This window comes from Anabrus simplex, chromosome 2 (assembly GCF_040414725.1).
Source record: "Anabrus simplex isolate iqAnaSimp1 chromosome 2, ASM4041472v1, whole genome shotgun sequence".
Classification (NCBI taxonomy): Eukaryota; Metazoa; Arthropoda; class Insecta; order Orthoptera; family Tettigoniidae; genus Anabrus; species Anabrus simplex.
The window spans coordinates 1,136,885,480-1,136,908,286 of NC_090266.1; the positions used below are offsets into that span (position 1 = coordinate 1,136,885,480).

Consider the following 22,807-nt stretch of genomic DNA (forward strand, 5'->3'; position numbering starts at 1 on the left):
GCGAGGGGCAATGAAAGGAAATGTGGAGCAAGCCAAATTAAATTTATGTCTGGGATCCTTAAAAGAAAACATACTGCCTAATATGGTAGAAGTATACACAACATTGTTTTGCTAAGGGAACTGACATGCTAACTGATAAAGAGGTTAAAGTTAGAGACTGATCAGACGTAAGTTATTACTGGACTGTTCATTATTGTTACCAACAGGGTTCAAATCTTATTTCTGATTTTTACTTCAATATGAGAGGAGGATATAAACCTAACTGCAAACAGATCACAGAGGCACTTATTTCATTCACATGTAGTTGAAGACTGAATGTTGGAAGGCATGTTAACCAATAATTATAATGCACTTGACAAACCCAATTTTTTTGACATCAAATTCATAGTCTGAGAAGTATTTATACAACAAGGAGGCAGCATAAGCAGCTTTGTCTTTCACAACTTATATCTTGGCAGTGGTTAATGTAGACTTAAGCTCGCCTCTGCACATAAAATCTAACACTGGTCTTCAGGGCATGCCTGCAATGAATTTTCCCTTAGTGCTTGTACTGCAACTAGTCACCAAACTTACAATTTTATTGTAATTTTATTCCACTTTTACCATTGGTGAATTTTCCCTTTCAGCAAGTTTCTTCTGTACAAAGAATTTCATGTATTAGGATTTTAAAGTAATACTTGGGGGCCAAAAGAAATTCTGAAAAATTTCACATACTGTAGTTCTCTGTATATTTAGGTATGGAAGGAGCAGTTTCTGAAGTAAGCATACCCAATACTTGTTGCTCAGTGAAAAAAACAACACAGCCACATATCCCTTGGTAATAAGACTAGCTGCAAAATATTGTTGCATTCCCTCATCACATGAGATTCTTATGTCTGAAGCTAAGTTCTGCTGCGGTGACAATACTGATAGTACTTTTGTATAGTGGTGGGCATTTTACCTGTTTAATGATTATTCCACACTAATATAAACAATTACTCTCTTTTTTTTCCTTTCATCATCCACTTGTAATGGGTGATGCAAGGGCGCCCATACCCGGGGGCAAGGTGGGGCCGCGACAACCCCCCCCCCCCCCCCCCAGCTCTCAGGGAAAGGCAAAAATCTAGTCTAGTCAAGTGGTTTCCTTTCAAGAAAATGATTTAAAAGTTAGTATTACGTAGAAGGGTTAGTACGGTTCCCCACCAACAGGCAGGGAACACCGTGGGTTATTCTACCACAGAATACAAGTCGCCATTTATATTCCAAAATATTAAAAATACTACGTACCCCCAGGTCTGCCCCCCCCCCCCCTCCGCCGCCTCCAGCAAACTGTCATATGGGCGCTGATGGGGTGATGGTGCAAAATTGGAAGAAAATCCTGAATGTATGAGTGCATACCAAACAATTATGTCTTGCTATAATTTAAAATGTATATAAACCAAATGTTAATCCAGTAAAACAATGATACAGTGGCAGGCATTAATACCAACCACAACATTCATAAGAGAATAATTACACAAAGCATGTGTATAGCAATCTATAACAAAAAGCAATTTAAATTATCTCTTTATTTCATGCTTCAGGTCCTGCATTGGACTGGGAAACTCTGGTCATACAATATCTTCAACGACCTTGCTTGTAACATGCTCCACCTGGTCAATTACGATACACTATAGATCTAGAAGATTCGATTAACATGTTGCTACTCACGGATGTGCTTTTCCACAATTCATTCATCTTTCCACAGAGGAACTTTGTTTTTAAAAGAAGGGTTATATTGTGAATATTTCTTGTATATTTGCCCTATTCTAACAATGTCAAAACCGGTACCGAGTAACCAAATTAAAATGTTGTAATTCAAACTAAACAACATAATTACTTTGTACTGAAAAGGTGGACCTTTTGCAATATATATTGCTTTTTGTTATTCTCAGTTCAATATGGACCCAGGATGAAGTTTTTAACTTTAAATGGCAATCTATATTTAAGAAAACCACTTTTTGACTATGTTCAAAGCACAATTCCTAGTAGACCAATAGCAACAAATGGTTTAAATTTCAGCCAAGACTTACGAGAATTTACCGTAATTAGTTCTATCCTTATGGGAACTTGCTTAGTTAAAAAAAATCACTATTAACTAGATTAAGTAAAATGTTTATATTCACAATTTAACAAGTGATCAAATCTGTGGGAAAAGAAATATTAGCAATAATTCTGAAGTATATTCTGCACTCCAGTTCAAACATACCTTCGTAAGAAGAGAACAGTGATGATGATTATGATCACCAGGAAGACAACAACTCCGACGGTTGCTCCAGCAATCAGTCTTACTTGCGCGTTATCGTTGCTGCCAAAATATTCTGAAAATAAAATAACACAGCTGAAGTGAGGTGAAGTAATAGAAGTGAGCAGATACTCAGAAAAGGTACTCCACAAAATTAAGAGAGATTCAAAGAGGTAACATGTATACCTCAGTGATAAATTTGTAGTATTTTCTATTGTTTTCTTTACATATTCTGTCTTCTACAATTTTAAAAGTTAAGTACGGTGTTTAAGGTCCATACTCTCCTCTAACCTGTCTACAAAAAGCTCTGTAATAACATTCTCATCTATTTCACCCATTCTTGTTATTGCAGAAGTACAGAATGTTCAAATAAGAAATAATTTTGTGTGGGTAATTGCTTGCCTGGTGCAACCCTTGTAACGAGGGCAGGGTGGCATCTGCGGTGTATAGGATATTACGTGTTAGTACGATGTGCAAGTGGCAGGAATGTTGAAGAAAACAAACAACCCGACCTCAAGAAAAGGACGTTAACCATTCACGATTAAAATCCCATGACACAGCCAATGTATTTGAAAAGAACCTGCATACCTTGTATGATTCATCCAACTTTGTTACTTTTCAGACTTCTTCACAAACAGCTGATTTTGTATTATTCCCTTCAAGAATTATGCTCAGGGGACCGCACAAGGTCTTTACGAGTGGATTTAACAAGATATTTTCACCAATGTAGAGCAAATTCGCTATGGAGAAGCAATATGAACAGAATATTTTATGAAACATTAAATCTAGCAGCTTTCTTGACAAAAGACATTTTTGTAATCAAATCGTATTTGCTTGTTCCATGTTGGACAGTGATTATCCCCAAGGTCTTGCCATCCTTACTGAAGTAATGAGGGAGTTATGAATTAGAACTTCCATCATCTTCCTCCGCCGACTGTTCTGATTCAAATGGGTGGTTATATGCATCAACTATACCTTTCTCTTCTTCATTTGAGTTCAGATCATAAAGTAAGTCACAGTCAACATTCTTCCCCCCCCCAAAACAACTGCTTTCAAATGATTCCCAACACTACCTCAGTTTTTCTGGATGACAAGTCCTTCTCCACACTGTCCTTTCTCTTCTTCATTTTCATTTTAAGACTAATACTGAACAGAACAGCATATAGCTAAGAATACTCAAGTACTTTATAAAGAAATGCACTCTAGAATAAACTAAGTCACTGAACAAGAAGCATGGAGCAGTGCACACTTAAACCGACCCAGTTAGAAAACTATTGCATCTGGAGCTTAAACAATTCAAGATCAATGTATAGTAATGGTTGCTACAGAGAGAGGACAAGTTTACTGGAATGTACTGACGAGGTCAGGGAGGTAATGTGAAATACCCATAAGTAGTAATTGGAAATTTTAATATATTATTATCATTATTATTCTTTCAGGATTATCGTGGATCACAGAGGAGTAAGAAGCTGTCGTCATACCTAAACTGGAAGGGCAAACTATGCCCAAGCCAAAGCATACAGACCATTATGTTTAACCCCCTTCATGCTGAAAGCAATGGAGAAAATTCTGGATAAATATATCTGAAGAACGGTGCAAATGAACTGAACGTTAAATGAAAATCAGTTTGCATATAGACCTGACAGATCCACTGAAGTAGCACTCCACCAGTTGGTTTGTAAACTAGAGGAAACCCTAGAATATAAAGAAATTGCACTGGCTGCATTTCTAGATATAGAAGGAGCTTTCAACAATACGACCTATGACTATGTTCAAAGCATTGGAAAAGAGCAAGGTGAGTAAAACCGTCGTTAAATGGATTAAATCCATGTTATATGGAAGGAAGATAAAAGCAACCCTGTTTGCAGAAACACTGACGGTTAGGCCCACCTGACGCAGTGCTCAGGGAGGAGTTCTTTCGCCTCTGCTGTGGAACTTCGTGGTGAATAAAATCATAGCTATGCTCAATGAACAGGGTTTCTATACACAAGGATACGAAGATGACCTAGTGATTGTGGTATGAGGTAAGGAGATGAGTGTTATCCAGGACCTCATGCAAAGATCACTCAACCTTGTGGAGAACTGGTGTCGGGGAAAAACAACTATCAGTCAACCCGAACAAGATAACTCTGGTCCCTTTTACAAGAAGGAGAAAATTATAGGGAAAGAGATCACTGAAGCTCTTTGTGCAAGATATATATATATATATATATATATATAAAAGAATAGGCACTGCACCTAGGTGTACTGTAAGATAAAAATCTAACCTGGAATCCACAAATAGAAAGGAACATAACCCAGGCCAAGAACTTGCTGTATGCATGTAAAAGAGCTGATGGGAAGACATGGGACCTATGACCATCAGTAGTAATGTGGACATAAACAATGATCATTAGACCGTTGATGGCCTATGCTGCAATCATCTGGTGGCAGAAAGTAAGTCAAGGAAAAGTTGGCAGTAGATTGGATAGCCTACAGAGAATGGCATGCATAGCCATAACTGGGGCTATGAGAACTACGCCAACAGAAGCCTTGAATACATTACTAGACCTCCCATCACTATGCAATTTCATGAAAGGACAGGCTAGAATGAGTTCATATAGATTGGCACAATTACAGTGCTGGAATGCACAAAGACCCAATCTAGGACACTGTAAAATTAACAGAGTAATAACAGAGGAAGTTCTACACATGCCTTCTGATCATATGATATCAAAGTACAACTTAGAAAAACCGTTTGAGAACCAAATAAAAAAAAAAAGAAGACTGGGATATCAACAAATGGAATACTAAAAAAGAAGATGTAGTGTGGTGGACTGATAGCTCAAAGACTGTGGATGGCACAGAAGGAGGGATCAATGGGGGAAGACCTGAGGTACAGTCTTTCAAGCTGAAATGATAGCTATCACATCATGTCTTGAAGAAAATTTAAAAATGAACTATAGGAATAAGAACATTTTCATTTTTACGGACAGCCAAGCGCCCATTAAGGCACTAGAGGCAGTCCGGATAATATCCAGAATTGTCTGGTATTGCCACTCACTTCTTCTGAAGCTCTCAAAATGCAACACTGTCAAAATAATATGGGTACCAGGGTATGCAGGTATAGAAGGAAATGAAAAGGCAGATAAATTGGCCAGGAAAGGGGCAGAAACACATTTTGTAGGCCCAGAACTTGTATGCGGGATTTCCTATGGACAAGTCCGATACTACATAGGAAAATGGGGACAAAAGAAACAAATGGAAAACTGGAAAAATACTTGCAAAGGAACTGATAAAAGGACCAAACAAGAAGCATACCAAAGAACTGTTGAAACTCAGCAGAGAAAATATAAGATGGGTAATAGGACTGTTGACAGGACACTGCCATCTGAAAAAACATCTACATAGAATTGGAGTAATAAGATACAACATATATAAGAAATGCAATGAAGCAGAGAAATCAGCTGAACACATACTTTTCGAATGTGAGGCGCTGGGTAGAATAAGACTCTCCACTCTAGGATTACCAGGTGAAGAAAGAGAAAAAAATTCAAGAAGACCCAATAAGAACAACCTGCAGCTTTGTGAAGGGAGGAGGTATATCTATGTGGGAATGAAGGAAAAACATGATAGCAAGAGATCTTAGAGGTCGACGATAATTAGGAACTAATATTTAGAGGCCCCATGATGATGTAGAAGAAGAAGAAGAAGAAGAAGAAGCTGTCAGGGTGAATAGGTGGAGAAGGAATTAACTAGAGCATAATTTAACACAACGAAATTTGACATTAAATTTCTTTCCCTTTTTTTTAGCTCAAAATTTGACAGATCTGTAGACAATAACAATATAATACTGAGCTCATCAGCTCCAACGATGACTTGAAGTCCAAAAATCAGGTACAAAACTAGAGAGAGTTACCAACATAATAATATACGAAGGGATGAGCTCTGAAACAGGTACACTATTTTATAAAAGCATGTTTGCTCCACTCATTTACATAGCCTAGGAGTTTGAGCTCCAAAAGTAAATTCAGTCCAGCCTCTCAGGGGCATAAATTCTTACATCACAAGGTTAACCTGACAATTCTCATACAATCATTTGGCCCTGGTTTGGGCTCATCGTCTGCTCTACAGTTTTGTTTTGCTTTCCTAGGGGCTTTACGTCACACCGACACAGATAGGTCTTATGGCGACGATGGGATAGGAAAGGGCCAGGAGTTAGAAGGAAGCGGCCACGGCCTTAATTAAGGTACAACCCCAGCATTTGACTGGTGTGAAAATGGGAAACCACGGAAAACCATCTTCAGGGCTGCCGACAGTGGGATTCGAACCCACTATCTCCTGGATGCAAGCTCACAGCCGCGCGCCTCTACCCGCACGGCCAACTCGCCCGGTGCTCTACAGTTTTGTAATTCACGTTTTATAAAAGGAACTTCACACCATAATCTATTGTTTGATAAAACAGGGGTGTGATTGCCCATACTACTGGTCTTAATATGAAAAAGAAAGGTTGATTATGGTCAGCCAAAAACAAAATTCAAGGAGGCAAAAAAACCTGCACTCCTTCTAGAAAACTCCTAAAGCCCTAAGTGGGCTTATGGCCCAAAGTTACAGAGGCTAAGCCTCTTCTACAGAGGGATGATGAAGCGAGAAATGTTAAAAGCCAAATGTTTCAGAATATAGAGGTTCAGAAAAATTTAGTCACAGCATACCAAGTTGAATGGGAATCAACAGAGGGTAATCACTCTTTGTTCCTTTACATTACATATTTCCCAGTCTGGCCAAAAATTTTACATTTAAACCACTAGGTTTAGAAATTTACATAAAATAAGAGGTTTCAAACCTTCACCTCAAGCTATCTACCGAAGCTATCGCGTGTTAAGAAAATTCTGCCATTACCTTGAGTTAATGGGTCTTCCAAACGCCGACTGGGCCCCTACCCCCCAAAAAACACGCCGCACTCACTAAACTGGAGCGATGAAATTGACGATACAGCCCTAAAGTGCCCAGCTTTTCTCCGAGGGGAAGTTTCCAGAACTCTTTACAGATAGACTGGATGCCCATACACACTCCCAATTTTAATTGGCTCGAGAGAATATTCACAAAATTTCTGATTGGTTGATAGATACAGGAGATTGAGGGGGAGAAGTGTTGAAAATCTTGACAAAAGAACAAAACAATCTTAGCCAATAGTAAAAATCAACTTTTCTTTAAGAATTAATTGTCCTTAATCCCACCAGAGGGGGCATTCAGATCGTTGGTAGAGACATCTAACAGTTGCAAACCCAAGTATCTTGCATAACATTAGTTCAATTTCAATTACATAGACGGCCTTATAGAAGGCATGCAGTTTAACTGGATGGAGAAGGTGTATTATTATTATTATTATTATTATTATTATTATTATTATTATTATTATTATTATTATTATTACAGCAAACTCCCTATTATACAGCCTAATCACCAGACAAATTTGAACTTTTAATAATACAGACCATACAACACTGTTTGAAAATGAAATAATGTCAAACAATTAACACATTCAAAAACTACTTTTATTAATAAAGTGTAGGCCAATTACAGTAAAAATTACTTACAACATCTGCTGTTGGTAAAATAATTGAGGTATAAAAAGTATACAAAATGTCATTTCAAAGTGCAACAACATCACTACACATAAAATCTCCCTGTTCAACATAATCTAATGGAGTTTCAACACTTTCCAATGCTGAAGCATGTCGCACACATGCATCTTCCCTTTCATCTAACTTCTCCTCTTCCCCGCAGCTCCCTTTATCTTCTGTGGCGACGTCCAATGCTATAACGATTTCTTCATCTGTCATTAGCTGGAAGCCTGGTTCACAGGCATCCATGAAACCACTAAAATTTTCAGTGCTTACAGTTTCAAATTCTTTAATGCCAGAAATCAAAGTAATTATGTCAGATGTCTCATTTTCTTGTGTAGAAAATCCCTGCAAATCACTTCTTTCCAAGTCATGCAGTAATCTATGCCATGAGCGTTTTGCTTCATTACCAACTTTATAGCAGCCCAAGCTTTTGAAAGCAAATTTACAGCATCCAGCAATGAAAACCTCTTCCAGAATGTTTATATGTTGTCATATTCTTCAGCCAAGACTCGTACAAGTTATGAAGAATGGATTTGCTTCACTGATGCAATTACACCCTGATCCATGGGTTGGAGAATCAATGTCATGTTTTGCAGTGAAAATTTCACTCTTATTTTTCTGTCACGAGAAAAAGACTTATCTTCAGAAGGATGTTAAGGAGCATTATCTAAGAGTAGAATTGCCTTTACTGGTAACCCCTTTTGTTTTAGCTAATGTGTAACTTCGGGGACAAGGCTGGGGCGAAACCAATCTTGGAACATTACTTGGTTTATTCATGTGCCTTTTTGGTTATAATAAACCACCAGGATATTCTGAGTTTCATTCCTTTAAAACACTGAGATTTTTTAGACTTCCCTATTACCAACAATTTCATTTTATGGCCTCCAGAAGCATTAGCACAGCACAGTACTGTTATTCGTCCTTTTGAGAATTTATTGCCTGGTGCATGTTGTTCTGCTTCATGAACAAGTGTACAGGATGGTAAAACATTTTCAATACAAGCCAAATTCATCTGCATTATAAATCTGGTAAGAGATAAATTCTCCTCTGAAATGTAATTTTCAAATTCTTCTTTAAATGTGTCTGCCACAACGGTCTCTGCACATAGGCACTTGCCTTGCACAGCAATTTCCCGTATTCCATATAGCTCTCTAAACCTTGTAAACCAACCGGATAATGCACAAAATGGACTTTCCGAGCCTAAGGTCCCGTGAAACAATTTAGTTTTTTCAGCGCACATAGCAGCCGATTTTGGTATCCCTTTGATTTCTTCTGATGAAACCACTGTAACAGTGCTGCATCCAAGTTATCGTAAGTCGGTTCATTTTCAAAGGCCTGCTTAACTGCAGTAATTTCTAGTGAATTCTGTGAGTGTTCTGTTGACTTTTTTAATGTCTCAAACTGATTGAACACCAATCCCATAACCATTTGCTAATTTCTTTACTGATTCTCCTTTCTTGAACTTTTCAATTAATTTGTTTAAAGTTAAAAGCTTTTTTTTTTTTTTTTTTTTTGCTTCAAAGCCACGATTGCTATCACAGAACACCAAGAATGAACTACTATACAGTACATCGTTTAGTTCTCGAACAAAGCATGAGACCAGCAGACTTGCAGTCGAGAGAATGCTTTAAATTCAAATGCGCAGTTCACACATATTCAAAATGTCATGACAAAAATACAGAAAAACCCACAATGAACCTCAGAGGTGCATGGATAACCCACAAACTGAAAGATCACCACCCAGATAATCAGAAGTTGTTGTTGTTGTTGCTGTTGATATTATTATTATTATTATTATTTAAACTTCTGAATCCTTCCTAAATTGTCCACTATTGTACACCACTAATTAAATCACACTACGCATATACTGGTGTAGGCTTTCATGGCTGGAGTTGACTGACAAATGATGAATATCATTTTTGAGTGAAACACTGCCAGCTGGATGTTACATATTAGTGTACAGGCATGTGTAACTTCACGCTTGACATTCCGACACTGATATTTAGAGGTAATCAAGTGAATTCCCGATTTACTGAAACTAATTCAACAATGATACAAATGTTTATTGAGATCCACCTATTCAATACACATTGGGTTCTTACAAATTAAGATTTACATCTTGTCATTCTAATTTAACGGGACATGTTTCGCCCATTGTGTGGCCATCATTAGCCATAATCTCCTCATGCTTAAAAGATAAAGATTAGGATCCTGATTACTCTAGTCAAAGTGTTACATAAAGAAATATATGTGTTATAAAAATGACGAAAACTTGTTATAAGTTCCCAAAATATAATTTACACAATTAAAACATGTTTAAAAATATGTACGAGAAAAATTAGTAATGTTGGTGCAATCTTACATTGAAATCCTTAAAACATTTTAAAATAGCCAAACTGTCCTTATTTATATAAACAATAAGAAATCTGGTTAAAGGCAACATATAACATGTAATTACTGAAGCTAGCCAATCACATGGCATCATTTTCATCAATAGGTCACAATACATTGAATCTAAATTGAAGATTGTTCCCACCGTTGTCAATTGTTTCTTCATTGTGTATGTTCTTTTACAGCCACGTTGACATCCATCGTTTTCAGCTGCTCTGGCGGGGTTTTATTCACTTCTATTTTTTGGGTAATCCCCCACCCCTAAGTTCATGTTTTCAGACTAGAATGCTGTTTAGTGTAGAATAGCATTTAGTACAGTTATATATTCATATAGCCTTTAAGAGTTAACTAGCTGTAGTTGCAATATACCGGGTGGTACAGCTGCCCCTACTTTTTCCAAACATATGCAACCTGCTAGAAATTAAATGTCTCTTAGTCATATCTTGCACATCTTACAGCAATTTTTGGGCAGTTAGCCCGGTAGAGATTTTTGCGCACAATGCAAAAACGGTACAAGAGGCAGAAAGTAAGGCCCATTTCAAAACCACTGCATCATTTTATGCTGAGCAGAGTCCAATACTCTAGTCATTTTTTACAAAATGTTCCTGTACTGTACAAACCATAGCCACTCCTACACCTGTCAGTACAGAATAGCCTTTTTTTTTTTTCCCCCTAGTTGCTTTACGTCACACCAACACAGATAGGTCTTATGGCGACGATGGGATAGGAAAGGCCTAGCAGTGGGAAGGAATCGGCCGTGGCCTTAATTAAGGTACAGCCCCAGCATTTGCCTGGTGTGAAAATGGCAAACCACGGAAAACCATCTTCAGGGCTGCCGATAGTGGGGTTTGAACCTACTATCTCCCAAATACTGGATACCGGCCGCACTTAAGCGACTGCAGCTATCGAGCTCGGTGGTAGAGAATTGTACACCGGATTGGTCCAAGAGGCCATTTTCTTTTGACAGAAGAGGGCGGTCATAGCATCATAGAAAACGTGACAGCTTAGGACCAATTAACAACGTGTCAATTCATAGTCATTTTGTACAGTCTTATCACATCAAAATTGATAGGAATGTGTTTTTCACAGTATTTTATTATAATCTACGGCATGCAAGTAATGTACAGCATGTACATGTAATTACTACCGTTAGAGCGTTCAATATAGGCATAAAACCAGGCCATAAGGCTGTAACATATCAGTAAATTTTCAAAGCGAGAACTTTCGCTCCCCTCGTGAATACAGAGTTATAAGGTTTGAACTTTCACTCTGGACATAGCTGCGTGGTATTATGCATGGTAGATCTACCTGAGTAGGCTACTTGGAGTAGTAAGTGTTCAAACCCTTATTGAGTCATGCCTTTTTTAATTTTCATTTCGTACTCACCTAGGCATCCTTTATGAAGATTTGACTTTACTGAAGTCTCAGATATTCTTCTAAAGAAGTTATAATAAATAATAAATAGACACAACAAATACTGGCTCATAAGCACTGATTATGGACAAATGGACATGAAATACTATGCTGTATTATTCAACCAAGTAATAGGAAGATGCTCAATGCATAGGGAATGGTTGCAACTATCTGGGCTTAAGAGAGACATGATTCTTTAGCACACTGTGGTGTTTGCAGTAAGGTTAACCTGTCTGCACACCAGCATTCAGAACTAGTAACATAAAAGATCAATTTCAAAGCAATAGCCTAGATTATTCCATTAGTGCAGAGTTTCAAGACCTACTCTTTGTTGCTGGAGTGGCTACATGGTACTAATCGCAGCAAGCATGTGATCTTTTCCAGGGATTCAGAGTCTGGATCTAGATACAAGGTTTTTTAGTTTTGTTTGGGTATTATACTCATAAAGGCATTCGTAATTAAGGTTTAACTTCCATAAGTCTCCCAAAGTCATTTTTCACCTTTACAAAGAAAGCAATACATAAGAATGGAATAATACCATGCGACTTTCATACGGCAAACGACTACCATGAATGAAGTGCGCTGCACTACACCCATTCAACCAAGCAACTGTGCACGTTTGACTCAAAAAATGACTAACAGCGGTCTGGACTTCACACTTAGAGCACACGAAACTGCATATCATAATCTTTGCAGCAAAGTGCAAACACATACTGTATGGTTAGCGCAAAAGCAAACTATTATGTGAATATGGTACTACTTTATGGGGAAGCAAGGCCGAATTCATGGGAAGCCAGATGCTTGTATCAAGATCGATTTCCTGGACAAAGGCTGCAAACTACGGATACATTTCAAAGTGTTGAAAGACAGTTGTGTGCAACAGGGTCATTTCATACATTAACCCCTATTCGGTATGCTCCAGTGACATCTGGAAATAACAGGGAACCTGTTCAAAAATGCAACTGCGTACAACCTGCATACAAGCTCACGGGCCATTGGAAATGAACTGAACATCAGTCATGTATTTGTACTGCACATATTGCACCACCATAAATTCCACCCCTACCATCAACAACTACAGCAGGAACTTCTAGGAGATGACTTTCAAAAACGGATAGAATTTTTGCAATGGATGTTGCCCAAGAGTTGAAGCTAATGCAGATTTCTTAATGGACATTCTCTTCAGTGACAAATTCAGATTTCACAACAATGGAACTGTTAATTGTCACAACTTCTGTTATTGGAGTGATGTTGAAAAGGGGAGAAACAAAGACAAAGACATTGATAATGTTATTGGATTTTACGTCCCATTAACTACTTTTATGGTTTTCGCAGACACCAAGGTGCCGGAATTTAGTCCTGCAGGAGTTCTTTTACGTGCCAGTAAATCTATTGACGTGAGGGTGACTTATTTGAGCACCTTCAAGTATCACCGGACTGAACCAGGATCAAACCTGCCAAGTTGGGGTCAGAAGGCCTGCGCCTCAACCATCTGAGCCACTCAGCCCAGCATGACAAGGACAAAAAGTATAGCAATACAGGACAAACACAAAAGGTGAAGAGGATCCCAATGTGATATTAATTTAAGTATAGGAAAGGAAAAAACAAGTGTCAGATCACAGAATGAGTGAGAGAGAGCAGGGGGAATAAGAAACAAACACATACAGTGGTACAAGCACAGTAGCAGGACATTGTCCTTTCGTGTTTCCATGTTTGTGCTTTTCTCTCTCTCTCTCTCTCTCTCTCTAACTTTGTAAATTCTTACCTAACTACACCATACCTACCTCAAGTTTCACGACATAAGGCAGTAAAATGACAGAAGTTTGTCGGGTGACCTCTCCATTGATGTATTCAAAACCACTAAATTAACACTTCAGCGTTGATCATGAGGTAAATGACCACCATGCTGTTTCCTTTTTTTTTTTTTTTTTCCTTGGTCTTTCACTTCGATTTCTGAAACAAATATCTTTAAACCTGTAACTCATATGAATGTCACACATCTTGTACTGAGTACTGAGACTCTCGCAATTCACCTCATCTCTTGTTTCAGTACAGCCCACTATATAGGGCTGGTAGTAGCATTCTGAGCTGCCTACACAGTGCCCATAGGCAAATTATTCCATTCCCTTAAGGAAAACGATCGCTTCTACCAAAGCACTTTGGATTCAAGTACAAGAAAGAGAATAAACAGAGCATGTTAATGGAACGGAGTGATACTATAATGTGGTGGTGCAGATTTGAGGCAGGTTGTCTCAGAAGATTTCCATTCTTTTGTGTGTACTGATGAAACATGGATTAATGATTATTATTGTCAAAAGAAGGGCTGGAAGGAAGATTTCGTGGAAGGCACAAAAGGAATACCTACTGGTAAATGCCCTCTGTGAACCATGTGACCTTGCCGCGGTGGGGAAGCTTGCATGTCCCAATGAAGCAGATAGCCGAGCCGCAGGTGCAACCATATCGGATGGGTATCTGTTGAGAGACCAGACTAACGAATGCTTCATCGAAAGGGGGGTAGCAGCCTTTCGGAAGTTGCAAGGGCGGCAGTCTAGATGACCGACTGATATGGCCTTGTAATAATATTTAACATGGCTTAGCTGTGTTGATACTGCTACATGGCTGAAAGCAATGGCAAACCACAGCCGTAACCAACTCCCGAGGACATGATGATGTACTGATGACGGCTTCCTCCCGGGGCGATCATCAGGGAGATGAATACTGACATTCTGCGAGTCGGAGCATGGAATGTTAGAAGTTTGAATTGTTGTGGTAGGTTAGAGAATCTGAAAAGGGAGATGGATAGACTAAAGTTAGATGTAGTTGGTATAAGTGAAGTACGTTGGCAGGAAGAGCAGGTTTTTTGGTCAGGCAACTACCGAATTATCAACACAAAATCAAACAGGGGAAATGCAGGAGTTGGTTTAATAATGAATAAGAAAATAGGGCAGCGGGTAAGCTACTACGACCAGCGTAGTGAAAGAATTATTGTCGTCAAGATAGACACCAAACCAATGCCCACCACAATAGTGTAGGTCTATACACCTACTAGTTCAGCAGATGATAACAAAATTGAAAGAATATATGAAGAGAGAAGATTTAATACAATATGTAAAGGTGACGAGAATCTAATTGTGATGGGGGACTGGAATGCAGTGGTAGGCCAAGGAAGAGAAGGTAATACAGTAGGAGAATTTAGACTGGGACAAGGAACGAATGAGGAAGTTGGCTGGTTGAATTCTGCACTGATCATAATTTAGTCCTTGCCAATACTTGGTTCAAACACCACAAACGGCAGCTGTATACGTGGACGACACCTGGAAACACTGGTAGGTATCAAATAGACATCATTATGATTAGGCAGAGATTCAGAAACCAGGTGTTGGATTGCAGCAAAACTTTCCCAGGAGCAGACGTGGTCTCTGACCACAACTTGTTGGTCATGAAATACCATCTGAAGTTGAAGAAATTGAAGAAAGGAAGGAATGCAAGGAGATGGGATCTAGACAAGTTGAAATAAAACAGTGTGTTTCAAGGAACAAGCTGCACAAGGACTAAATTAAAAGGCTGAAGAAAACACAATAGAGGAACAGTGGATAGTCATGAAAAAATGCAGTAGGGCTGCTGAAGAAATGTTAGGAAGGAAGAAAAGATCAAGTAAGAATCAATGGATAACTCAAGAGATACTAGACCTGATTGATGAACGACGATAATACAAGAATGCTAGAAATGAAGAGGGCAGAAAAGAATACAGGCGATTAAAGAATGAAGTGGATAGAAAGTGTAAGGTAGCTAAGGAAGAATGGCTGAAGGAGAAGTGCAAGAATGTCTAAGGTTGTATGGTCCTATGTAAGGTAGATGCTGCATAGAGGAAAATCAAGGAAACCTTTGGAGAAAGGAAGTCTAGGTGTATGAATATTAAGAGCTCAGATGGAAAGCCACTTCTAGGGAAAGAAGACAAAGCAGAAAGATGACAGGAACATTTCCAACAGTTGTATCAAGGTAATGACCTAGATGATATGGCTCTGGAAAGAGAAGAGGCTGTTGATGCTGATGAAATGAGAGACCCAATTTTGAGGTAAGAGTTTGACAGAGCTGTGAGAGACCTAAATAGGAACAAAGCACCTGGAATTGATGACATTGCCTCTGAATTACCGACTGCCTTAGGAGAAACAAGACAGGGCGAGTTGGCTGTGTGTTCAGGGGCGTGCAGCTGTGAGCTCGCATCCGGGAGATAGTGGGTTCGAACCTCACTGTCGGCAGCCCTGAAGATGGTTTTCCGTGGTTTCCAATTTTCACACCAGGCAAATGCCGGGGCTGTACCTTAATTTAGGCCACGGCCGCTTTCTTCCCATTCCTAGGGCTTTCCCATCCCATCGTCGCCATAAGACCTATCTGTATCGGTGTGAAGTAAAGCAAAAATAGCAGGAGAAACCAGTATGGCAAGGTTATTCCATTTAGTGTGTGGCAGAATGTTGTTATACCTATTCCCAAGAAAGCCGGTGCTGACAAGTGAGAAAACTACCGCACCATTAGTTTGTATCTCATGCCTGCAAAATTTTAATATGTATTATTTACAGAAGAATGGAAAGAAAAGTTGAAGCTGAGTTGGGAGAAGATCAATTTGGCTTCAGAAGAAATGTAGGAACACGTGAAGCAATCCTGATTTTACGTCTGATATTAGTGGATCTAATTAAGGACAAGCCCACGTACATGACATTCGTAGATCTAGAAAAGGCATTCGATAATGTTGATTGGACCAAGCTATTTAGGATTCTGAAAGTGATTGGTATCAGATACCGGGAATGAAGAATTACCTACAATCTGTATAAAAATCAATCTGCAGCCATAAGAATCAAAGGCTTTGAAAAAGAAGCAGTAATCCAGAAAGGAGTGACGCAAGGCTGCAGTTTGTCCCCCTCCTCCTTTTCAATGTTTACATAAAACAGGCAGTAGGGGAATCAAAGGGGAATTTGGAAAGGGAATCACAATCCAAGGAGAGGAAATCAAGACCTTGAGATTTGCCGATGATGATGTTATTTTATCTGAGACTGCAGAAGATCTTTAGAAGCTGATGAATGGTATAAACAAAGTCTTGGGTAAGGAGTACAAGATAAAAATAAATAAGTCCAAAACAAAAGTAATGGAGTGCAGTCAAACGAAGTCAGGTGATGCAGGAAATATTACATTAGGAAATGAAGTCTTAAAGGAAGTAGATGAATATTGTTACATGGGTAGTAAAATAACTAACGATGGCAGAAGTAAGGAGGACATAAAATGCAGACTAGCACAAGCAAGGAAGAGTTCTCTTAAGAAAAGGAATTTGCTCACTTCAAACATTGATATAGGAATTAGAAAGATGTTTCTGAAGACTTTCATCTGGAGCGTGGCATTGCATGGAAGTGAAACACGGACGATAACTAGCTCGGAAAGAAAGAGAATAGAAGCTTTTGAAATGTGGTGTTACAGAAGAATGCTGAAGGTGAGATGGATAGATCGAATCATGAATGAAGAGATACTGAATCGAATAGGTGAAAGGAGATCGATTTGGCTAAATTTGACGAGAAGAAGAGATAGAATGATAGGGCACATCTTAAGATACTCAGGACTTGTTCAGTTGGTTTTTGAAGGAAGTGTAGGCAGTAAGAACGGTAGGGGAGACCAAGGTATGAATATGACAAGCAGATTGGAGCAGATGTAGGATGCAACAGCTATGTTGAAATGAAAAGGTTAGCACAGAATAGGATGGCATGTAGAGCTGCATCAAACCAGTATATTGACTGATGACTCAAGCAGCAGCAGCAACAACAACTGGTAAGTGGGAGAGAATATCTGTGCTCCATGCAGGAACAGCTCATGGTTTTGTACCTAATTGTTTTTATGTCCCAAGATTAAAAAAAAAAAAAAAAAACGGATGACTAACACTTCACAGTTAATGAAGTGGAAAGACTTCTTCGAGAAGCTGTTGATAATGTAAGTGCACAGGTCTGGAGGAAAGCTGTGAAACACATGAAACCTGTCATAAATGAGGCTGGCAAAAGGAAGGTTAAGTGGACAAAATACAACGTGTGTTCCCATGGGCGCCCGCAGGATCTTTTCCAGGGGGGGGGCACATTAACAATTTTCTTGAATATAAAAACCAATATAACGTCTGCAACATTAAATTGTTTACAGAAATTTCTGCTTATAACAGTTCCTAGATGACTGTCAGTAAGTTCAGTTTATGAAATAATCTGGTATGATATTAAACAATTGAACATCAACCATTTTAGAATTCCAGGGAGGGGGCAAGCGCCCCCCCCTTGCCCCCCCTTGCGGGCGCCCATGTGTGTTCCATAAGTAATTAAAGTTAAAAACTTTTTATTACCACCTATTCAATACAAAAATAATGCACTCAATTATTTATAAAATATTCATGAGGTACATTGGTTAATAGGACATGTTTCATTAGTCTTTGCGAACATCATCAGCTATAAATATACAAAGCTTAAACTCACGGCCCTGACCTTAAGCTTTATATATTTATAGCTGATGATGTTCGCAAAGACGTATGAAACATGTCCTAATAACCAATGTACCTCATGAATAATTTATAAATAATTGAGTGCATTAGTTTTGTATTGAATAGGTGGTAATAAAAAGTTTTTAACTTTAATACATTATCTTCAATACGGTCTAATTATGAGATTTATCACATGTAATTCCATAAGTAATGCGACCAATTTTTTTCTGACGCAACTGTACACCGCAGCGTGTTCTAACCTGCTGGGCTAGGTGGAGGGGGGTGTTAGCTTCAAACGCTCTTTGTCTCATTCGGCAGCGAGCTGCCAGAGAGTCAAGCCTGTTTTGAGTTCATGTAACACGGCACAATGGCTCATTCTGTAGAGCAACGGTACGCTATCAAATTTTGCGTTAAACTTGGGAAGTCCGCCACCGAATTGTTTCCATTACTTCAGCAGGCCTTTGGGACTGATTGCTTGTCCAAATCACAAATTTTCCGATGGCACAAGACGTTCATGGAGGGCCGAGAGGAGTTCACCAACGAACCTCGCAGTGGACGGCCATCAACCTCACGAGTCGACGAAAATGTGACGCGTGTGCGCGAATGTTTGAACTCTGACAGACGGCTGAGCCTTCACTTGATAGCACAAACTCTAAACATGGCAAAAACAACCGTTTTCCGCATTGTGACTGAAAAGGAGGGTCTCACGCTGCCGAAGCGACATCAAGGACACGTGGAAAGTTAATCACGACAACGCGCCGAGTTACAGCGCCTTCATTGTCAATGACTTCCTGGCCAGGACCAACACCCCCATTGGTTCCCCGGCCTCCCTACAGTCCTGACCTGGCTCCCGCTGACTTTTTTTTTTTTTTTGTTTCCTCGGTTAAAAGGAGTCATTACATACAATTTACAAAATATACATTAATGTTAACCTAGTCAATACTTACAATACCACATTTTGTGGCTAAATATTTATAAATGATAGAAAGGTTGTGAACATGTTTTGCCCTTCTTAATGGGCATCATCAGCACAATAAATAACCTTAAAACAAATAATTACAATTAAGAACGTTTACACTTATTGGTCATATAAAAATGGAATGAGATGTTGTGATGTTAAAAGTTATTTTCAATATCATGATAAGAAAGTTTGACGCGAATGTTACAAACACAAGTTAAAACTATTGTGGTACATTTTTACAATATTGTCTAAAATATATATATATTTACCACCTTCCGACTTCTTGGATTTACGAATTTTCATCAGTTCTTGGTTGTAGGTACATCGTAATTTTTCAGTTATTTTCTGTTTAAGTTCCATTAAACCAAAACCCTCTCTACCCAATTTCGTAATCAAGTCCTCTTCCGCCGTCCGTCTCATATTCTTGTTTCTGTAAACAATGCTTTTTCACGGTAAAGTTCTACAAATTTGCATGTTTCTTCTTCCGTCCACTTCATTTTACCGCCAAATAAACGCACAGATTCTCAGTACACTCAACGGAATACCATCAGAACACATATGGAAATAGTCGAACGACACGCTAACTGAAAAATCAAGCGTCCTCGGCCTCCTCCGCTAGCTCTCAGAGCTCGGTTCCGGTGGAGGGGGAAGGATAGTGGTAGAGTTACTTTACCACACCGGAAACCCACTCTACTCTACTGCCTACTAGCTACTCTACTCTACTTGCTACTATCCCAGTCGTTTACACTATGCTAGTAGCTCTACTATCCACTCTACTCGCCTCGCTACTCTACCCGTGTAAACCAGCCTTTAGCGCTTTGAGTGTAATTTCTTTTTTGCATGTTTTTCTTCTTCTTGAATGATGATGCATGCATTTGTTTTAACTTAAAGTTTTATGCTAGATTATGTTCCGTGTACATCGCGTACTTTCAAAAGGCTAGATGGGTGCTGCCCATTTTTCGACATAATGACTGTGGGATGTCGTGTACGGACAGTGCCTGTCTTTCGATTCCAATCGGTTAACGGAGGCCTTACCAATGTTCTGTATGCTCTAGTACGTTTCCTCTAAAGCAACACCTTAATAGCCATGTGGAGATGTGGAGTGTCGATGGATGAACGAAGCATAATTCAATGGATTGGTTGAAACCAGATTTCCTACTGGAAGGAAATATCAGTTCCACCACCGAACCTCAAAATACTAAACCTACAAATGAACTGCACAATGGTAAGACTGACCAGATCGTCTCCACGTCAGGACATATGGTTCATTTTCCTGCATGTTTCCTTGAATTCCACGTGAACGAAGCTGCGAGTAACAGCTAGTATATTATATAAGTACATGGTTGTTGACAGTGATGTTCAAAGCCTCCAACAAGAAGCAGCAGCCACATCACTACTACCTCTTGGGTTGGCGTGAAATCATAATGTGAGCCCAGAGCTTGGGCATAGGATACAATCAACAGCTATTCACAAAAACACAGCTTATAATATGCAGACAATTAAACCTTAGACATACCTAAAACCTGCCCAGTTTGCTTGTACGTAACTTTGCTGAACTCTCCCCAGCCGTGTGTAGTCTTCGCTCGCACCTGAAAGCCATACTCAGTATTCTGACGAAGACCGGTAAAAGTTGTCTTTTGCTTTGGAGTGAGTGTTGTAGATGCATTTGACTCATCAGCTTTAGGAAAACAGCGAACCTGAAAGCATCAAACAAATAATAGTTCAGTTCAATGGACACATTGATAGCAATGGTAACAATACAATACCAGTAGTATTGTAAACTTACTTAAAGAAAATTTTTAAAAATTCAAGAGAATTTTAGGTATTTCGCTGATGACATAGGTAACAGTCTTTGCAATGTTCATGATAACTGCTGCTATTCATTTCAAATATTCCACTCTTGGCATAGAGTCGAGTAAATAAGTTGTTTCATATGAATCACTTCATTTATATTTGTAGTTCAAGTTTCCTGCATAGTTACGAGAGGAATTATTGAGTCACCGTTCTACACAGCTTCCCTTGCAATTTCGATATTCAGCAATTAAGGGCAGTTTTAACTTCAGTTCTATTGTTTCAGTTAACCTGTTTAAATTAGAATACATCTAAGTGCAGTTTAGAATTGTAGTGTAGCCCAGTCACTTTATTAGATAATATCTTACTGGCTTTATTGGTGTGCAATCCTTGTGGTATTACAGCATTTTACTTAATGGCAGTTTTCTTTTCTACCGGAGCATAGTAAATAATAATAATAATAATAATAATAATAATAATAATAATAATAACAACAACAATAATAAAACAACAACAACAGGCTGAAATCCATCAAAATCCATTGCGGCCAATGATATACCTTGATAGTTGTTGCAATCCTTCCTGTTGCCTTGATTATATATAGGTGCAATTACTGCTAGAGTCCAATCAGAAAGTACCTTACCAACATTCCATGCTAATCTTATTACTATATGAAGTCATTACATACCTGCCTTCTCACTTTATTTTACCATTTCAGGTCTAATTTCATCTATCCCTGCTGCTTTATGACAAAGGATTTTATTTTCCATCCTTTCCACTTCCTCAAGCATAATTTCACCAACATCATTGACCTCCTCCCCATGAACTCCTTTTATGCTGAGAAGATTTTTTTTACAATTTTCTTTACGTCACACCAACACAGGTGGTCTTACAGTGGCAATGGGATAGGAAATGGCTGAAGTAGAAAGGAAGTGAAATTGGCCTTAATTAAGGTACAGCCTCAGTATTTGCCTGGTGTGAAAATGGGGAAACCACAGAAAACCATCTTCAGGGCTGCAACAGTGGGGTTTGAACCCACTATCCCCCAAATGCAAGCTGATAGCTATGTGACCCAAACCATGCAGCTACAGTACTTGCGTGTACAATTACCTTCTGGCACTACTACAACTTAAAAATGTCCATGGCTGAAAACAGGCCAAGGTAAATAGTGATCTTCATGTTTCTTGAGATTTATTGACCATGATACAAAATACCAGGTGAAATAGAAACTGATGCCTCTTGAAAGAAAATGAAAGTGTTTTATGGGATATTGTTAAGTCAATTCTAGGGATTAGAGCTTTCTGTCCATCATTATCTCCACTTATTTCCAAATCTACAGTAGACAATTTTCATACATAATTCTCACAATTACACCCTAACCTGGTTCCGTTCCGGAGCTATTAGGAAACGTTCCGATTTCTAAGGAGCATGACTATGGCTTCAATTTTTAGAATAAGAATATGTGGAGGCAGGAATTAAAGAATTGTGTAGAGAATTGATGTAGCTAGCTTTCATCTTCAGTATTAATCAGTTGATCCTTCAGATCAGACAGTGGTCTGTATCATCGAAAAATCCCCACAAAACCTGCACATTCCTATCCTGTTATGATATAGTCTATTAAGGATCTGGTGCCCCTACCCTCCCATGTATAGCAGTGAATAGTCTTATGTTTGAAGAATTATTTGTAACTACTGTGTAACGGTTCAAATCCCGTTACAAGATGATATCTGTATTTTTATTATGGTATGATTTTATCTGTATTTTATTATTATTATTATTATTATTATTATTATTATTATTATTATTATTATGTCTGTATTATTATTATTATGTTATCTGTGCTATTGTACTATTATTGTAATTATCCGTTTTATTCAATTTTG

The 22,807-nt window shown here is 38.6% G+C and overlaps 1 protein-coding gene across 2 annotated transcripts in view; it reads right to left on the minus strand.

Annotated features, from left to right (window-relative positions):
* The window catches only part of Eph (Eph receptor tyrosine kinase), a 1,044,814-nt gene that overhangs the window by 127,510 nt on the left and 894,497 nt on the right, over nucleotides 1–22,807 (minus strand). For both annotated transcript variants that reach the window (XM_067142090.2, XM_067142089.2), the window contains exons 11-12: nucleotides 20,650–20,830; nucleotides 2,228–2,339 (exon numbers count right to left, since the gene is read on the minus strand). In XM_067142090.2, coding sequence (XP_066998191.1) covers nucleotides 2,228–2,339; nucleotides 20,650–20,830 — 293 coding nt within the window. The remainder of the gene's footprint in view (nucleotides 1–2,227; nucleotides 2,340–20,649; nucleotides 20,831–22,807) is intronic.